This window comes from Mya arenaria, chromosome 10 (assembly GCF_026914265.1).
Source record: "Mya arenaria isolate MELC-2E11 chromosome 10, ASM2691426v1".
NCBI lineage: Eukaryota > Metazoa > Mollusca > Bivalvia > Myida > Myidae > Mya > Mya arenaria.
The window spans coordinates 67,406,657-67,426,388 of NC_069131.1; the positions used below are offsets into that span (position 1 = coordinate 67,406,657).

General features: G+C 35.0%; 1 protein-coding gene across 3 annotated transcripts; it reads right to left on the reverse strand.

Moving 5' to 3' along the window:
* Positions 1–5,918: 5,918 nt before the first annotated feature.
* On the reverse strand, positions 5,919–10,020 carry LOC128205253 (cell death abnormality protein 1-like). 3 transcript variants are annotated; one of them, XM_052906772.1, is made up of 6 exons: positions 10,003–10,020; positions 9,678–9,748; positions 9,330–9,400; positions 6,980–8,299; positions 6,633–6,761; positions 5,919–6,391 (listed from the first exon to the last, which is right to left on the reverse strand). In XM_052906772.1, the coding sequence occupies exons 3-6, from the start codon at positions 9,379–9,381 to the stop codon at positions 6,255–6,257; spliced, it is 1,638 nt and encodes a 545-aa protein (XP_052762732.1). In that variant the 5' UTR covers positions 9,382–9,400; positions 9,678–9,748; positions 10,003–10,020; the 3' UTR covers positions 5,919–6,254. The 3 variants fall into 3 exon arrangements, with proteins under 3 accessions (XP_052762732.1, XP_052762731.1, XP_052762730.1); XM_052906771.1 differs by lacking the exon at positions 10,003–10,020 and adding an exon at positions 9,904–9,963; XM_052906770.1 differs by lacking the exon at positions 10,003–10,020 and adding an exon at positions 9,840–9,955.
* Between the last annotated feature and the right edge of the window lie 9,712 nt (positions 10,021–19,732).

Here is a 19,732-nt window from a genome sequence, read left to right on the forward strand (position 1 = left end):
CAGACTCCCGAATTGTGCAGATATGGGTCGTTATAAGAATTGAAATGGAGTTCACATTCATATTCCGAATACTCTTCTATACATTTTCCATTGTTAAAATTGCACTATCCGTTCTTTAAGTTAATTATGCAATTAACTTACACATAGTTCATGTTCATGCAAATACAGGTTAAAGATTCAAATAAGAGAATTACCATCAGTATGATTATAGTTGGCACTGAAGGAAAAGCACAGTTGAGAACAATTGCGACTGTAAAACTCATGAATGCAACATGTAGGTCCTTCCGTGCACCAAAAAAACATTGCAATTGTTTGGATGTTTACAGCATGCATCATTTCAACATAAACCGTTTTCATTTTATTTGTTCCTGAAACAATATTTAGACTGGCACTTACATTGTTGTTCAGGATAAGCGTGTCCACGGGTGCACGAAAAACACAGATTCTAATGATCAATTGCAGTTAGATGGTAATTTACATGTCGTACTGTATGCTGTACTATTTTGTAGACATGTTGCGAATTATTCATTCAATAAACACCCGTATAAACATCATAGTATACAACCATCTGTCTATTTCCCTCATACTGTAAGCATCTCCGTCCTTTGCAATTTTCCGTGCAATATTAATCAAATGATTGACCGTAAAAGCAAGAATTGCATGTCGCATTTATCGCCAGTAAAATTAGAAAGGCAATCACAGAAGCCGTTGTTTCTAGCACAGTATGAGTTCCAGTCATAGAATGTCGTTCTACAACAACTTTAAGTAGAACATCGGCTGTTTTGATAAGTACGTTTTTAGTGCACAAGGTAGACCATATGTTCCAGGTATGGATGTGTCACGTGTTTTCTGCTCATAGTTTACATGAACTTTTGCCATTACAAAGAGTAATAATTTTAACAATAATTACTATCAGCATTTATGTATTGGAGTATAATAAAGGTTTGAAGAAAGCAATATGAATTTCTTTACACACTCGTATTGAATCAAAACGAATAACACTACTTAATAAAAAAAGTAGCAGTCAACATAATTTTTTTGTTGCTAAATTCGTCCCACTTGTATAATATGACTATAAACTATGTTTATGTATTGCGCAAGCGTCTGTTCCACGGTTTGTGTCCTCTCTAGTGATCTTTATGAGACGAGGACATGTAAGAGGTTAAGCACGGATATTTAAGCCCATTTAAAGCCGACAAAGAACGTCGAATCAACAAGAGATATGGGAATATTATGGCCAATTCCTAAAAGGCCTAAAAAGTGACAGTAAAAATGGAGTACTTGACAATTTCAAGCCGGATTAAAACGAATCGTTTTAACTCCAAGTGTCTTAAGTTTAAACATAGCCATCTCTTTTTTGCAAAAAAGTATTCTTCAATAACATGTACCATGCGCAGACAAGATCTTATATCAAAACATTCAGTTATCTACCATATGCTTACAGTGTAGATATGTTTGCATAAGCTTGCCGAAGATATAATAATTATGAATCGGGTATATTATTTTTTTAAACCATGTATATAGATAAAATGAAATATGAGTTCTCCAAATAACAATACTCAACAAAACAATAAAAATCAATTGTATAGAGATAAACGTTAAGCTTGTGTAGCAAGTGTCAAATTACTTAAGCCTGTCGAAAACAGGAAGAAAAAGATTAAACTTAAACTTGTTAATACATGTTATTCAGCATTGTTGACTCTACGTAGTATACAATATACTTGAAAAGTGGTAATTTGAGTGTTTTACCACACTTGTATGATATTTTCAATAATGAATTTTATAAAGTGGATGTTTAAAGATGTTTTGTCACGCATTCCGTTAATTTAATGTCATGACCAATACATATTATCAATAGATAGAGATAATGGTAAAAGTTGTGTTTTTTTCAAAAAATGATATTTTTTTCAAACCGTCATTTTGTTTGTTTGTTAAATAATGTTTTACTTTGTTGCCAAGTGACGTTCAAAGTTTATATCAGGCATTTATTCGGGTTTAACAATATTTATTTCAATAATTTTTTTTAAAGATGCACAAAGTTTGAACATAATCAAAACGAAAAACTCAGGTGATATATGCACAAAACAAAATGCCGGGACAGAGTTGAGAAAAAGCTTTGGCACTTATACTATGCATTGCGTTTGTTACCCATTATGCTGCTTTTACTGGTGTAAAGACTATTATTATTTGTTATTCATCATTGTAGACTGTGTTTTCGTATTATTATGTTATGGATATGTTGAAAGGTATATGATAAATGTCTGAAGTAGTTAGTGGAAATTTGCGTTGTAAGTATGAAATTGGATACAAAGGAGAAAACAGAAAGTTATATAAAGGTAGGAGGAGGTTTCAAGACGTAGTCAGGTCAGTTAATTCGTAGAATCCAGTTTGCTCCAATTCAGATACGTTAAATACGTTAAGTTATTTACCTACACTATCTCCGTAAAAGACGAGTTTTTATTCGAGATAGTTCCCGTAACTACATCATACTGTTCGCAACATTACACATTTGATACAAGACTATGCCAAGATTGTTTTCTGATTAGTTTACGCAAAATAAAAAACAATATAGACATCACTGGCGAGAAAACTGGATTTACTTTGGTCTTTGTTTTCAACCAAGATGAAAGTGTGTTATGCGAAATGCTAAAGTCATCTGCATTTTACTATTTGGATTTGCATCCACCCTTAATAGTCATTATGGCCTCATGTGACTTGATTTCGCTTCTCAAAATGCATTTAGATTTATACATGTAATGAAATAATTTTGACGTATTGTACTTGTTACAATTAAAGATAGAAATTAAAATGCTGGCATGTTTGCTAAAACTGTAAAGCCAGTTTCATTTGATAATAAATATGATACGAATCAAGCAAATCAAATCGATTAGAGCCTTTCGAGAAATCAAACAAGGGTATGGCATTTTTACCTGGGACCGCGTTTATGACATCGGGCCAAGCAAACAAAACAAAGTGTGAACTTCTGACTAGAGACTGCGAAAATGACATGGAAGTGGAGAAATATCGACCCTAGGGAAACTGAGCCATCCGATCGAATTTTATATGAACATATAGTAAAAGGAAATCGGTCCTTTTAATCCAGTTCGAGCCAACGTGAGTATTAAGCCAACGATTTTTGACTGTATTTACTTAACACGTTCAGTTGCATAAGGACTATATTTTTTAAATGTTTTGTATGTATTAATGACTGTACTTACGTATTGTTGGTGACATAAGAAGTGAGGTTGTTATCTGATTGCACTAAAGGTCCGACATGACACTTTCCATGCTGACCAGAGAGAAATTACGGTTCAACCACGGTAACCGAATGACGTGATTCTAATTTAACTAGAAAGAGTTTTGCTAAGATTGGTTTAACCGAATGGACTATAATTGTCGCGTAAAGTTAGCCATTAAAACAGTATCAGACAAAGAATCAGACAAACCACTCCTTTCTTTCACTGAGATAATCGGTAAGCCATTATAATAATAGGGAATCGTCAATGCTACATTCACGCAAGAAAGAATACCTTCATGTCATACGCGATCGCGCTGAAAAGCTTTTGGGATGTCGCAGAATAACGAGCAGAGTGAGTGATACATATATATAATACAAGCTGATTAACAGTATTGTCAATGAGAATAAATCCTGGCCGAAATGGGTTAAACAGTCGTTATGACTTTAGTAGGTTAACACTTTACAGGAACGTAAAAGATATCAAAAAAGGTTTCGAAGTCCGTGGAATTTCAATATCCCTTAAACAATAGTTGTAGATGAATCTGGTCCGGATTCTCTGCCAGTTTTTAAAAGCTTTTTTAATCGTATAATATCTTAAAATATTATTTCCATAATTGAAAGTAGTTATTCTGAACATGTGCCTTATCAGTGTTGCAGACGGTGACATCGTGGGTTGGACGGGTTATGTGCGCGGATACTGACGTTGGACTAGCAGATTTCATATGTTTTCAAAAGTCTGTTGAAGAAAAGTTATAAGTTCTTCATAATTTGTTTGCATGGCATTTCTAATAATATGGTCGACGTAGTTGTGTATCATTCTTTAAGTTCGTCACTAGTTATGGGCTGCCTCTTCTATATGCTCTTCGCCTTCGACGGAATGATTTGCGGCGTTCATTGTGAAACAGTAGGGGTCATGAATGCGAGTTGTGATTTCCTATGACGGTATACATATTTCACAACAATTTGATGTGAGCTTATCAGCGTGATTATCGATTTTCGTGTGAAACCATCAATCCCAGTCAAAAGATGAAACAGGCAATCGGAATGATTTTTTTTAAAATATACGTGTGAACGTTGATCCGATCGTCTTGTTAAATTTTAAGATGATTGCTGAAGATGAAACTTAGAATAAGTCGAGAAGAGATTCGGAACTTTAGGTAAAATGTGTAGCGTCACGAATGTTTTGTCATATATTGAATTGTTGACACACGGTATAATTTTTTGTCTAGGTCATCTTTTATTTATATAATGGTTATGATCACCTCTCACGTTTATTTAATACAAGTAACAACCGCCAGGACAATTGAGTTGGTTATGCATTCAAGTACTTATGAAGTTTAATAAGGAGGTCTGTAAAAGGTACCCAACAGAAGACGTTTATTCGTATGCGTAATTCGAGCCAAAGACATTTTGCATACTTACCTTCATGATCCAGTCGCTCTAATACAATAATGTCAGGCTGAATGAAAATGTGGGTATTTTGATTTGTGTCTAAGCAAGTCAGACTGTTCAATGCTACGGGTGAGCCATGTTTCAGTAAAGGCTAAAAGGTCAAAGTAAATCAGCATACAGCATGTCTTTTTCGCCGTCATTCTACTTATTGTGATGAATTATTCTACGCTACTATCAACCGCAGAAGAAGCTTCAGAACAGATGTTCATGACATATATAATGGGTATCATATGAATGGAGTAAAAGTACAGCCAGCTAACACTCTAATTAAAACAGAGTTCAATGTACGCTTTGGTTTGTATGTTTCTTATGTTTGTATGCAGCGTTTCTTTGCAATGTACTTTTACTATTTTTGACGAAAACCCCACAATGCAATGCGTATGCTAAAAGTATTTCTGCACGTTATAGATATCCTAACTATATAACTATACTTTATTTGTATTGGTTCAAGCTCCTATAACACTCGAGTTCCAGTGAACTCTTGTTGAACTGACCGTTCATATGCGGAAGTCCAAACATTTAACGGTAAAGCAATTTAGGGGTGTGGTTTGTTTTTAGTGGTTGTATTTGTGTTTGTAGTGTAATTTTGTTTTTGGTGTTCGTTTTTGTTTTTCGATGTTAAAATGTGTGTATATATAGTTCATTATCGTTTGGGCCTTTGCCTTGTGCCCCTAACCCGGGTTTATTTTTGAAATTTCCACAACTGGGCATGTCTCTGTATGTTTACTTGTATGTTTGAAACTTGAACCTTTACAATAACATTCAAAAACATGTTATACTTAGATCGAACAATTCTTTGAACGAGAGGCATCTACATACTGACTGACCTGCCACAGAAAACTAGGGATTGGAAAATGAATAAAGGAAGAACAGATGGATATGTGAAGTATTTGAGTTACACAACACGTACTTTAAATGGATAATTCCCTTAAAATAGATAGGTTGGTTTCAATGTTGGTTAAAAGGCATTTAGATCACTTCATAGTTACTTTTTCTGTAGCTTGACCTGTTCTAGTAAGTTATTTGTACTAGTTATGTTTAAATCTAAAATAAGAAGGTGTTGTATTATAGCGCTGCATACCATAAAAGTCGCTATATAACAACTTGATGTCGTAGTGTATGTATTGATGTATATCTACAACTAACGTTTCATTCTGTCAGAATGTATACTGCTTTTTACACATATCGTGGATGAAACCGGACGGTTAATGGGCTAAAAATGTGCACCAAAGGTTTCTTATATATTTCTGTTAATGCTTCAACTAACATCTAGTTCACAAGTTTTTGTAGAACTGCCGTCATAGTATTTCCATGTTTATGATGTGTTATACTTTCATTTTCATTGTTTAAATGCAATCAAAAAAGGGCCAAAAAAAGTCCATGCAAGAAAAACAGAACAACAATACAAGAAATATTACAAAAATATAGCACAATTTTAGGATTGGATACTACAAACGGCGTTTACTTGAACCAGTTTAATAGCGGTCAACCTCACACTTGTTCCAACATTGACCAAAAGTTTAAAATATACGAGCACTAAACAAGACGTCCTAAACACATGTTGTTAAATGTGAACTTCGGACTCAGTATAATTTTCGTCAACATTTCTGTATGTTGGTTCGTTGGCCGGTATTTGTAGCTGTTCATATGCCCTTGCAGTTTCACGTTGATCTAACTGTATTTCCGAATTTCGTTTTCGTTCTGAAATCAAAATAATAGCACAAATTACAGATTTCAATGGAAGTATATAGTTCATTATCATATGCTTGTGATTATATGAGACATGAGCTCAAACACGCTGCTTCTTTTTAAAACAACTAGGTGTGAACTAATATATATTTTTAATAAGAAACTAAAAATTATAATCAAGTATTTATTTAACCAATACATATACATATTATCAAATACAAAATCTCTTTAAAAACAGTATAATTGCAGATACCTATTGATTTAGACATTCGCCTGTTCCATAAGTAGCAACATGCAGCTGTACAAATAAGCACAATTCCCAAAAACCCCGATAAAGCTGCGAGTGCAACATTGGTGGAAGAAGCAGTGAAAATTCGTCTCTCTGAAAAAGCATGGATCATTCTTATTAAGTCTTTTCATCACAGATCGAGACGTTTCTAGAGTCGAGGTAGAGTACTGAGGTTTTAAAGATATAATCGGCACGATTAATGTCTATTTTCATCATTTTGGGCGTTTTTTTACCGTTTATAAACATAGATAACATATTAGCCAATGCATACATACAACCGTAAAAAGTCTGTAAACGTTATTGAAACGTACCTGTACAAGATCTGCCTTGCAGATCATTAATGCAGCCATACAAACAATCGCCATCAGCATTACAACTTGTGTTTGTTCCTGTGTGCTGACAATTCTCAGGGCATTTGGTTTCACACTTATTGCCAAAGAAATCTCTATCACATCCAAGGGAACAATGACCAGTACCTTGTTCGCACTTTCTTCCATAGCATGATGACATGCATGGTTCGTTGCAATACAGACCTTGGGTGGTAAGATTTGTACATGAGTCACAGATTCCTGATTCTTGCTGACATGTTCCACAATTAGAACTACAATGGACGTCACACTTGTCTCCCCAAAAGCTGACTGCACAGCCATTTATACATTTGCCTGTTTCAGGATTACACTCTCCATTATTACAGTTACTATTACAAGTAGTGCAATCTCCATTTTCATTCGGGTAAAATCCTTTGTTACACATCAAACACGTTCCACTAAGCTGGCTACATTTCAAACACATATTGTCAATATCGGTACACTTCTGAGAACAATACATGCCATATAATCCATCTATACATCCACCAAGGCACGATCCGTCTTTTTTGTCACAGTACGATACAGAACAACCAACACTGCATTCATGTTGGCAATTGTCCCCATATTTTTCTGCAACACATTCATCACAATATTTACCTGTAAAATTATCTGTACAATAACACGTCCCATTTCTATAACAAACTCCACCACTACAACCCTTAGAACACATAACATTGCAATGTTCACCGTAATATCCAGTTATGCATTCAATGCATACTCCGTTTCTCATACAGGTTCCACCCTTGCATACGTTAGGACAACTAATGGTGCAGTTTGATCCATACTTTCCAGCTACACATTCCATGCACAAGGTACCAGCAAATCCTGTTTTACATGAATCACATCCATTCCAGTCCGTACAACGGCAGTTTTGATAATGACAGTTCATAGAACAGTCTTCACCGTATTTCCCTGGTATACATGCATCGCATCTGGCTCCTTCGAAATTGGATATGCATGTAATGCAAGTTCCCTTATCATTACAAGTGCCATCACACCCAAGAGGACAACTCATGCTACAAAAACTATTTATATCGTAAAACGAATCCTTGCAAGTGAAACACGGCCTGCCAACGCTTTGGCCGCAAGTAGCGCAGTTAAGAGGACATGAATTTTTGCATCTGTGAGAATATATTGTGTTAACACAGCCTTTAAAACAATAATCAGATTTTCCATCAGCATATCCACATTCATCCTCTCCTCCTTCACAGCAAGCACAATGGCCATTACAGTCCACCTCCGTCTCGTTTATTATCACCGTCACTATAAGAAAAATGATTGAAAACTCGTAATAGAATTTATAAAAAACATGTAATTTATATATTTTATGTTGTTGTTTTATATATAAAATTGGCAGAAATGTATTGCGACATGGTATATAAATGTAAAATACGTGTAGATTGTCAGGTTCGATTTGTTTGTTTTATATCACATGAACAAAGATTCTTATCCCGTTACTCCGCTACCAAATTGGAAACGATTTATTGGAAATGCAAAAGTGTTCTATTCATCTAAAAAACATATGGTTATGACATGGGAAGTGTCAAAATAGCTCACATTGTGTTAGTGTACAACAAATATCAAACTAAATAACTTGTTTTCCGATTATTGTTTTTTAAGTAGGCGTTTTTCTGTAGTTTTTCACATAAGTATTAATGAATTGACGGAAACAATCACACACTATTTAGAATGACGGTGCACCATACACAGCATTTATGACATCGACGTATGCTTGTCATTTCTACCTTCAAACGCGTAGTCTTACAAGTTACGGTTATGAACAAAGGGTTAAATAACGGCGATGTAAGTGTCCGTTGCTTAATACTCTTGTTCATACAAGATTTGACCCAGAAGCTACATTCTGTAACTTTCCTCTAGGCAATTATTGCTTACACCATACGAACTTAAGCAAATGTTTTAAGCCCTATATCAGATTTGGCGTTGATTTGTAGTATGAACATGATCAAAATAATGTGCTTTTTTAAATACTTGGCTTTAATGGTGTTTTTTATAGAACTAAAGCATATTTTGTGACTTTTGACGTCTAACCCCTACCCGTATCAAATGTGTTTCTAACACTGTAAATCATTACTGAATATTAATGCACCTCATGTTAAGCTAGATAAGAGGCTAGGTAATAAGATAGGTAACGTAAGGCTAGGTTAGATTATGTTTGAAAACTGTATAACACCTGTGACTGGGAATACTTGTTTTGAAATATGGGTATTTAAACACATCATCTATTGCCTTATTATGCCAAGAATATCGTGTTTCATAATAAAGTATTTCCTACCTGCCAAACATGAGCGAGTGACGCAAAGAAGAGCAAATATTCGAAATATCATCCTGCTTTAACAGCGTTTTCTGTAACGGAAATACTATCTACATTTGTTAATCTTCATTTACATTTTTTCGTCATGTATTATATTATTGAAAACATGTTGAATTCTTCAAATATGTGACAATATACATAATATCGTTATTAGTATGGTAACAACGTGAATTTAGAGAGAATAATTGATTAAGCAGCTGAGTCTGTTTCAATTGACTTTCAAAAAAGTTAACACGTGTAAGATATACATCTGTTTGCATTTTGTTTATTAGCATTAAGATGGTTATAAGGTACAGTTATACTGCTTACCGTTATTGTTTTAGAAAATCCACTATTGATCCACATTCCAGGTATAGCTTTACTGTGTCTGTGCTCGAAGACTGTAAAACGTTTAAGGTTATTTTGGACACCGATATGTAAATAAATCTAAACTGAAAATCAACTTTTCAATGTGTTCCTTAATTTACTCACTTGTATAATACGTATCCCCTTAACACTTTAATAATTTGATAACTCCAAATGGAATGGCACTAACCTCAGTCTAAATCATGACTATCCGCAGTCACGACTGTTTTAAAATATTCGCAAACAGGAAGAAAATATCGCAATAATTGTTATTCCTTCTCCTACTCACCTACGATTATTTAGCCGGCAGTATTTAGCCTAATGAATGAGCTGAATAGAGCACTGAAATATGATTCAACAATTTAAACATTTCAGAAGTCTATTTAAGATTTACTTTATGAATGTTCGTATTCACTTTGATTTTAAAGATGTTTTTTGCGCTTAATAGCAAATATGTTTGTGAACACACTATATTGTTACTGAATAGATGAAAATAAGTATATTATCATTGTACTTTTCAAATAATGAACCTTATTATATTAGTAACTTAAAACATATAATCATTCTTTTTGAAGGGAAACTATAAAGGTTGACGGATATGGTGCAAGAGGTAATTCCAAGCAACCCCGTGCCTGTGTGAGATATTGTAACTTGAAAGACGGACGTGAATTATTAGATGAAGTGTTCCCTCCTGCAACACTGCGACGTGTCTGTGTATGTGATTTTTTATTTTAAAGATGGACGAGAATAGTGTCCCCTTCCGTTACTGTTAAAGGAATTGTTACTAAACATGTTTTTGTCAATGTTATACCTTTTGTTTAAAACGGGAAGCTAAACTGATTGTGATAGAGGTTCTATCTTTAAATGGAAATGGTTCTTTTGGCAAACAGTTTATAAACATGTTTTCTTTTATCTTTAAGGTTAAAAAAGGGCAGGATGAATTTCATAGAGGTCATCGGATCATGCGGCTGTCCTTTGGAAATGAAGGTGATTTGTTGGCTTCATTTCATAAAAATAGAAATAAAAAGAGGAAACATAATAGTAAAATGGAATTGCATTTCATACATATCTAGGTACTGGTTAGCGACCTATTATTCGCCCGTACGACTGTTTTGCCCAAACGTAAAAACGAAATACTTTTAACAAACCAGTCTGGCGTTTCATTGCGGCATCTATTTTGACAGATATCAGCTGTTTTCTGCGTTCCAATGTAAGTAGTTTGTGGAATTCTACCTAAATAAACATTTTTACACTTCTGACCTTATGAATAGCACGCGGGGGATGACGTCATCAAGCGCGCGCTCATTTGCATGAGGCCCTGTAAGGATTTTAAACTTGGCCCTACATATTGCGCTTTCATCCGACATTATTGAATTGTCATCATAAAGTATTAAACAAATGATAATTTTTTAAAATACCATTAATTGCTGTATCTAAAGTTCAATTTGCAAGAAATGGTGAAACCTGAAATCGGGGAAGTTAATAAAAAGGTAAAAACGGGGAAGTTATCGCCGATTTTTTGTCAAAGGGAGACAAGTCAAGTTTGAGTTTATTATTATATTTTTGGTACATACATGAATTGTCCCTCTTTGTAAGTGTGCTTAAACTTATTTGTGCGGCAGCCAAGATGAATAATCGCTAACTTGCAGAGTGGTTGAATTTTCAAATGCAAGTTTGATTTGATACAATATTTTTAGAATGCGTTACAAAAACTAGTCACGAAGCCTTTGCTCAGGCTATTTTGGCCGTGCGTCGAAATGTATTGAGTCAGAGAACAGCAGCCGTACAGTACGGTGTTCCAAGATCGACACTCAGGGATGGCGTTGATCAGAAGAAGACAGGAACGCAGACCGGTCAAAGTAGAATGCAAACTGATGTCGACGAGCGGGCTCTGGCTACGTACCTGGTGTATATGGCTAACCAGTGCCTACCGCATATACGAGACATTGCCAGGTGTTACATACGGGACATCATTCTTGATTTAGGTACATTACAGTGGTCGAAAGTTTAATTAACTATGTATAATGCTTTTATTTGACCAACATCGCATATATTACGATGCACTGTACATGTAAAACAGTGACTTGCCCTGCGTACACGATTAAGTACGAATATTTTAATTGTTTGCATGCACACTTGAAATTAAAATTACGCATGTTTTTTTTTATTAAGGCCGGGCTACATTGTTCAATATGATGCACATCGGACAAGTTCTAATGACATAAATGAAGAGGGCAGAGACTCTGGACAAGGCCAAAAAGTCGATGTCAACCCAACAAGCTATTGACGACTTTTTCGATCTGTATGGGCAACTGTTGGACGATTACGATATTCGCGATAAGTCTGAGCAGGTGACATAATAAATTTGTATGTTTTACACATTTAAGTGTTTTTGCTAATGTTTGCGATAAATGTGAATTTTAAAACGCACCTCGACGTATTAAAAATATGTATTATGTGTATACGCGTGCATATAAACTAGATCGTTTTAGATATTCAACTGCGATGATGCGGGCTGGACTGGTCGTAAAACTTCGAGACAGAAAGTCATAGGTCCAACTGCTGCGCATACCTACAGACAGATACTATGGTGCATCAGCATATCACCGCGCATCCATGTGTGTCTGCATGTGGCCGCATGTTACCGCCTTTGGTTATATTTCCCGTACGAATTTCTTCATTATCTGTGTTTGTTGTTACTTGTACAGTGTAAGTTATAAGTCCACATGCAATACCGTGACTAGAACGTGTATGTTATTTTGTAGCTATAATACGTGACAGCATATTTATATACCATGACGTATTCACTGGTTTATACCTTTTTATATTATCTTTTAAAGGGGTCAAATCCACATCCACATCGACACAGGATGCAATTCCCGACTCTTGATTGTTCGGGGTCAGGGAGTCATGTCACAGACCTCTTCCTTCAATGGTTTTTGAAAATATTCTTGCTAAACTGTGGGTGCGTACGACCAGTCCTATTGATCATGGACAATCATGATGTGGATGTAAATTTACACACAATGAAGGCCACCGTAGAGAATGATGTGGTGTTACTAGGACTGACCTCCCACACAACCCACGTACTGCAGCCACTGGATGTCAAGGTATTTTTTATCTGCTTCTGTATTACCTAACATATATTCCATTTCCCTGGAAGATAGTACCTGCTCAAACATTGATTTATTTTCTGTTCAAGGTCCACTGAAGGCTAGATTTTCAAAGCTGGCGACGAATATTGGACACACGGCCAGTACTGTCACTTTTGGGCAAGGCAAAATTTCCAATAATTTTATACCATGCAAATGATCAGGCCAGCCCTGCATAAATCAGAGAAGAGTTCAGACTAAGTGGTTTGTGCCCTATCAATAGAATGGCCATCGACAGGTCTCAACTAGAAGAACCCCTTTTCAACCAAGGTGACTAATGTTAATCATACTTCGTGTCAATATTATATTAATTGATAATGTTTCGTTTAAAACGATTTCTTGAATGATAAAATAATATAAAAACGTTTGAACGTTTATCTGGTTCGGCTGCGGATTTTATCGGTAAATTCCTCCACCTTGCACGAACCTAGTATTCTCTATATGTTTCTGAATTTATAAATAAGAAAAAAAAAACAGTTACTAAACTATGTTTATTTAAAGCAGAGTTTCTTATATCAAAACCTAAAATAAATCAAATGTTCTAAAATTCACATTCTTAAATACTTCAAAAAATTAAAATTAAAATTCAAACTTTATGATTGAAATACTCTTTTTGCTCACATTACACACATTCTATTTTGAAGTCTGAACTGTAACTCATGTAAAGCCCTTTAGAAATTAAACACTGTCATCAAGAACCAAACTAGAATAGTTCTATAATTATTAAAATATATATTTTAAACAGTATTGATTTGTCTTTTTTAAATGTTCAATTAGACCTATGCTTCAACGATACAAGCGTACACGTAACATAATTTGAGTTATTGAACTACATTCTGTGTAACTCAAAGAATTAAATTGAATTACCTTAATAAATATTTCTTAAAATTGTTAATCAGCAAATATACAGTGTCCACAATTGTACATGTTCATTGTCAATCAAATCTCAGTCTGCTTATGATCATTAATATAGAATTATGAATGTTCAGTGTTATGAGCAGGTTTATATCAAAGATCGAATCATGTTGATTTTTTTTATGAATTTACTGCATCGCTTTGAATGAGTTGAAAACTAATGCGTCAATGAGTTCCTTTAGTCTGCTGTTGTTGCTTCTTCGAAATATATCATAGAATTGTCATATACTGGCCATCGTTGTCTTGCCAAACGTTAGCATTGGCTCCAAAAACAATAATACACGCAGATCTCCACAGGTTACCGGTGAACTGTCCTCATCCATAGGCTCATACTTTATGTGAAAAACTACAGAAACAAGCTCAGTAGCCAAATGTTTAAACATAAACCCCGTTTAATGGATTTCTCAATACCTCGCTGATTGTACACTTTTGTTCACGGTATTAACAAGAACATATGCTGCCTGTGATAATTCCTACAACTTTCAAAGCCCAGAACATACTAATTAGCACGGATATAATTATCCCTTACCGGATCCATCTGATGTCAGAATAACGTATGTATTGCAAAAAAAACAGATTACGCGTTTGATGATTATGTGGGACTCCTTAAAAGGAACACCAATGTAATGAAATATGTTATGTTTATTTTGACCATGGTTTGTGTTAACGAATGGGGACTTTGCTGATAGATTTTGCACTTCGGTTTAAATAAACAGGATATAATTTAAGATATATGAATATTGTCTGCAAGGAAACATGAACGTTGTGTGTGGATAATTGTAAAGAAAAAGGAAGTTCGACAAGGATACCAACTTCTATTTTAGAAATCTTTTGGCTTATTAGTTTATAAACAGAAAATAATGAATCTATATACTATTCATTTACCAGTATAATCTGTTAATGCATGTGCTCTTTGAAATAAATACTGGAGCCTTTTTCAGGTGCCCACATAAAATGCACCTGCTATGCTCGCACCCAGCACCTGTACCTCTTTGGTGACATTTGATCTATCGAAACCTAATTAGGATTTGAAAGCATATGCTAAAGTTCGAGTATTGCTATTGATTGAAGTTTGTAAAACATATACACATTCAACCGAAGCAAGATGGCAGCAACAGTAATTATTAAAGCTATAATTGAAAAAAAATATATGAAATTTTATCTTTTTTTAGTATTAACATGCTCGGTGTATTTCGTGTATGATGTACATTTAAAAACCTATGAATATCTTGTTTTATAAGGTATTTTTTAATTGTTTGTATCATGTTAATAAGGGGTTAACTTTATCATTGCTTACCAGTACACGATCTGTATTAAATGGTAGAATGATAAAACGCACGTTACACCCTTGCAGGTAGAACTGCAGTTTATTTGTATATGATATGGTTCATAACAAAGTTAAGTGAAACAAAATAAAACAAATATAATTGAAGTTTCAACTTACTCATCGACATGCCACATTTGTCTGAAAATGAGCATAACCCTATGCATGCTCATGGCAGAACAAAGCAAAATACGTGTTGCCTGAACATTAAAGTACTGGTTTGAAATGCGCATATGTTAGAAGAATTCCTCCGACCACCATGAAATAGCTGCGAAATACTGTTGTTGATAAAGTGTTAAGATATTCCGCAAATGATAATAGCAACCATTACCCGCTCTTTGATTTGGACGAGAAACGTGTTGCAATATGTAAGAACCTGGGCCAAACAAACAACAACAAGAGACGAAAGCAACAAGCAACAAACATCGAACCAGAGACGAGGCATTACAAGACAACGCTTACCAGACGAACGACAACATGTTACGAGCAAAAAAATCAAACATGAGACCAGACGTAACAAGACAACGCTTACCAGGCAAGAGACAACATGTTACTAGCAATAAACACCAAACCAGAGACGAGGCATTACAAGACAACGCTTACCAGACAAACGACAACATGTTACTAGCAACAAACACCAAACATGAGACGCGACGTTATAAGACAACAAACACCAGACAAGAAACAACATTCTTCAAAACAACAAACACTAAACCTGAGACGAGCTATTTTAAGACAACAGACAACAGAACAGAGACAACATGGTTCAAAACAACAAACATCAAACCAGAGACAAGATATTTTAAGACGACACACACCAGACAAGATACAACATGGTTCAAAACAACAAACATCAAACCTGAGAAGAGATATTTTAAGACAACAGACACCAGATAAGAAACAACATGGTTCAAAACAACAAACATCAAACCAGAGACGAGATATTTTAAGACGACACACACCAGATAAGAGACAACATGGTTCAAAACAACAAACATCAAACCAGAGACGAGATATTTTAAGACGACACACACCAGACAAGATACAACATGGTTCAAAACAACAAACATCAAACCTGAGACGAGATATTTTAAGACAACAGACACCAGATAAGAAACAACATGGTTCAAAACAACAAACATCAAACCTGAGACGAGATATTTTAAGACAACAGACACCAGATAAGAAACAACATGGTTCAAAACAACAAACATCAAACCAGAGACGAGATATTTTAAGACAACAGAGCCCAGATAAGAAACAACATGGTTCAAAACAACAAACATCAAACCTGAGACGAGCTATTTTAAGACAACAGACACCAGATAAGAAACAACATGTTTCAAAACAACAAACATCAAACCAGAGACGATATATTTTAAGACAACAGACACCAGATAAGAAACAACATGGTTCAAAACAACAAACATCAAACCAGAGACGAGCTATTTTAAGACAACAGACACCAGATAAGAAACAACATGGTTCAAAACAACAAACATCAAACCTGGGACGAGCTATTTTAAGACAACAGACACCAGATAAGAAACAACATGGTTCAAAACAACAAACATCAAACAAGAGACGAGCTTTTTTAAGACAACAGACACCAGATAAGAAACAACATGGTTCAAAACAACAAACATCAAACCAGAATAGAGCTATTTTAAGACAACAGACACCAGATAAGAAACAACATGGTTCAAAACAACAAACATCAAACCTGAGACGAGATATTTTAAGACAACAGACACCAGATAAGAAACAACATGGTTCAAAACAACAAACATCAAACCTGAGACGAGCTATTGTAAGACAACAGACACCAGATAAGAAACAACATGGTTCAAAACAACAAACATCAAACCAGAGACGAGCTATTTTAAGACGACACACACCAGATAAGAAACAACATGGTTCAAAACAACAAACATCAAACCTGAGACGAGTTTTTTTAAGACGACACACACCAGACAAGATACAACATGGTTCAAAACAACAAACATCAAACCTGAGACGAGATATTTTAAGACAACAGACACCAGATAAGAAACAACATGGTTCAAAACAACAAACATCAAACCAGAGACGAGATATTTTAAGACGACACACACCAGACAAGATACAACATGGTTCAAAACAACAAACATCAAACCTGAGACGAGATATTTTAAGACAACAGACACCAGATAAGAAACAAAATGGTTCAAAACAACAAACATCAAACCAGAGACGAGATATTTTAAGACGACGCACACCAGATAAGAGACAACATGGTTCAAAACAACAAACATCAAACCAGAGACGAGATATTTTAAGACGACACACACCAGACAAGATACAACATGGTTCAAAACAACAAACATCAAACCTGAGACGAGATATTTTAAGACAACAGACACCAGATAAGAAACAACATGGTTCAAAACAACAAACATCAAACCTGAGACGAGATATTTTAAGACAACAGACACCAGATAAGAAACAACATGGTTCAAAACAACAAACATCAAACCAGAGACGAGATATTTTAAGACGACACACACCAGATAAGAGACAACATGGTTCAAAACAACAAACATCAAACCAGAGACGAGATATTTTAAGACGACACACACCAGACAAGATACAACATGGTTCAAAACAACAAACATCAAACCTGAGACGAGATATTTTAAGACAACAGACACCAGATAAGAAACAACATGGTTCAAAACAACAAACATCAAACCTGAGACGAGATATTTTAAGACAACAGACACCAGATAAGAAACAACATGGTTCAAAACAACAAACATCAAACCAGAGACGAGATATTTTAAGACAACAGAGCCCAGATAAGAAACAACATGGTTCAAAACAACAAACATCAAACCTGAGACGAGCTATTTTAAGACAACAAACACCAGATGAGAAACAACATGTTTCAAAACAACAAACATCAAACCAGAGACGATATATTTTAAGACAACAGACACCAGATAAGAAACAACATGGTTCAAAACAACAAACATCAAACCAGAGACGAGCTATTTTAAGACAACAGACACCAGATAAGAAACAACATGGTTCAAAACAACAAACATCAAACCTGGGACGAGCTATTTTAAGACAACAGACACCAGATAAGAAACAACATGGTTCAAAACAACAAACATCAAACAAGAGACGAGCTATTTTAAGACAACAGACACCAGATAAGAAACAACATGGTTCAAAACAACAAACATCAAACCAGAAAAGAGCTATTTTAAGACAACAGACACCAGATAAGAAACAACATGGTTCAAAACAACAAACATCAAACCTGAGACGAGATATTTTAAGACAACAGACACCAGATAAGAAACAACATGGTTCAAAACAACAAACATCAAACCTGAGACGAGCTATTGTAAGACAACAGACACCAGATAAGAAACAACATGGTTCAAAACAACAAACATCAAACCAGAGACGAGCTATTTTAAGACGACACACACCAGATAAGAAACAACATGGTTCAAAACAACAAACATCAAACCTGAGACGAGATATTTTAAGACAACAGACACCAGTTAAGAAACAACATGGTTCAAAACAACAAACATCAAACCTGAGACGAGATATTTTAAGACAACAGACACCAGATAAGAAACAACATGGTTCAAAACAACAAACATCAAAACAGAGGTGAGCTATTTTATGACAACAGACACCAGATAAGTAACAACATGGTTCAAAACAACAAACATCAAACCTGAGACGAGCTATTTTAAGACAACAGACACCAGATAAGAAACAACATGGTTCAAAACAACAAACATCAAACCTGAGACGAGATATTTTGTTACAACATGGTTCAAAACAACAAACATCAAACCAGAGACGAGCTATTTTAAGACAACAGACACCAGATAAGAAATAACATAGTTCAAAACAACAAACATCAAACCTGAGACGAGCTATTTTAAGACAACAGACACCAGATAAGAAACAACATGGTTCAAAACAACAAACATCAAACCTGAGACGAGATATTTTAAGACAACAGACACCAGACAAGAAACAACATGGTTCAAAACAACAAACATCAAACCAGAGACGAGATATTTTAAGACAACAGACACCAGATAAGAAACAACATGGTTCAAAACAACAAACATCAAACCTGAGACGAGCTATTTTAAGACGACACACACCAGATAAGAGACAACATGGTTCAAAACAACAAACATCAAACCAGAGACGAGATATCTTAAGACAACAGACACCAGATAAGAAACAACATAGTTCAAAACAACAAACATCAAACCAGAGACGAGCTATTTTCAGACGACACACACCAGATAAGAGACAACATGGTTCAAAACAACAAACATCAAACCAGAGACGAGATATTTTAAGACAACAGACACCAGATAAGAAACAACATGGTTCAAAACAACAAACATCAAACCATAGACGAGATATTTTAAGACAACAGACACCATATAAGAAACAACATGGTTCAAAACAACAAACATCAAACCTGAGACGAGATATTTTAAGACGACACACACCAGACAAGATACAACATGTTTGAATACAACAAACACCAAACCTGAGACGAGATGTTTTAAAACATCGAACACCAGACAAGGAACAAC

Coding starts and splice junctions, on each gene's coding strand:
- LOC128205253 (XM_052906772.1), bottom strand. CDS start 9,381: ATGATATTTCGAATATTTGCTCTTCTTTGCGTCACTCGCTCATGTTTG. Junction 8,300..9,329: donor CACTCGCTCATGTTTGGCAG/GTAGGAAATACT, acceptor TTTTTCTTATAG/TGACGGTGATAATAAACGAG. Junction 6,762..6,979: donor GCAAGGCAGATCTTGTACAG/GTACGTTTCAAT, acceptor ATGCTTTTTCAG/AGAGACGAATTTTCACTGCT.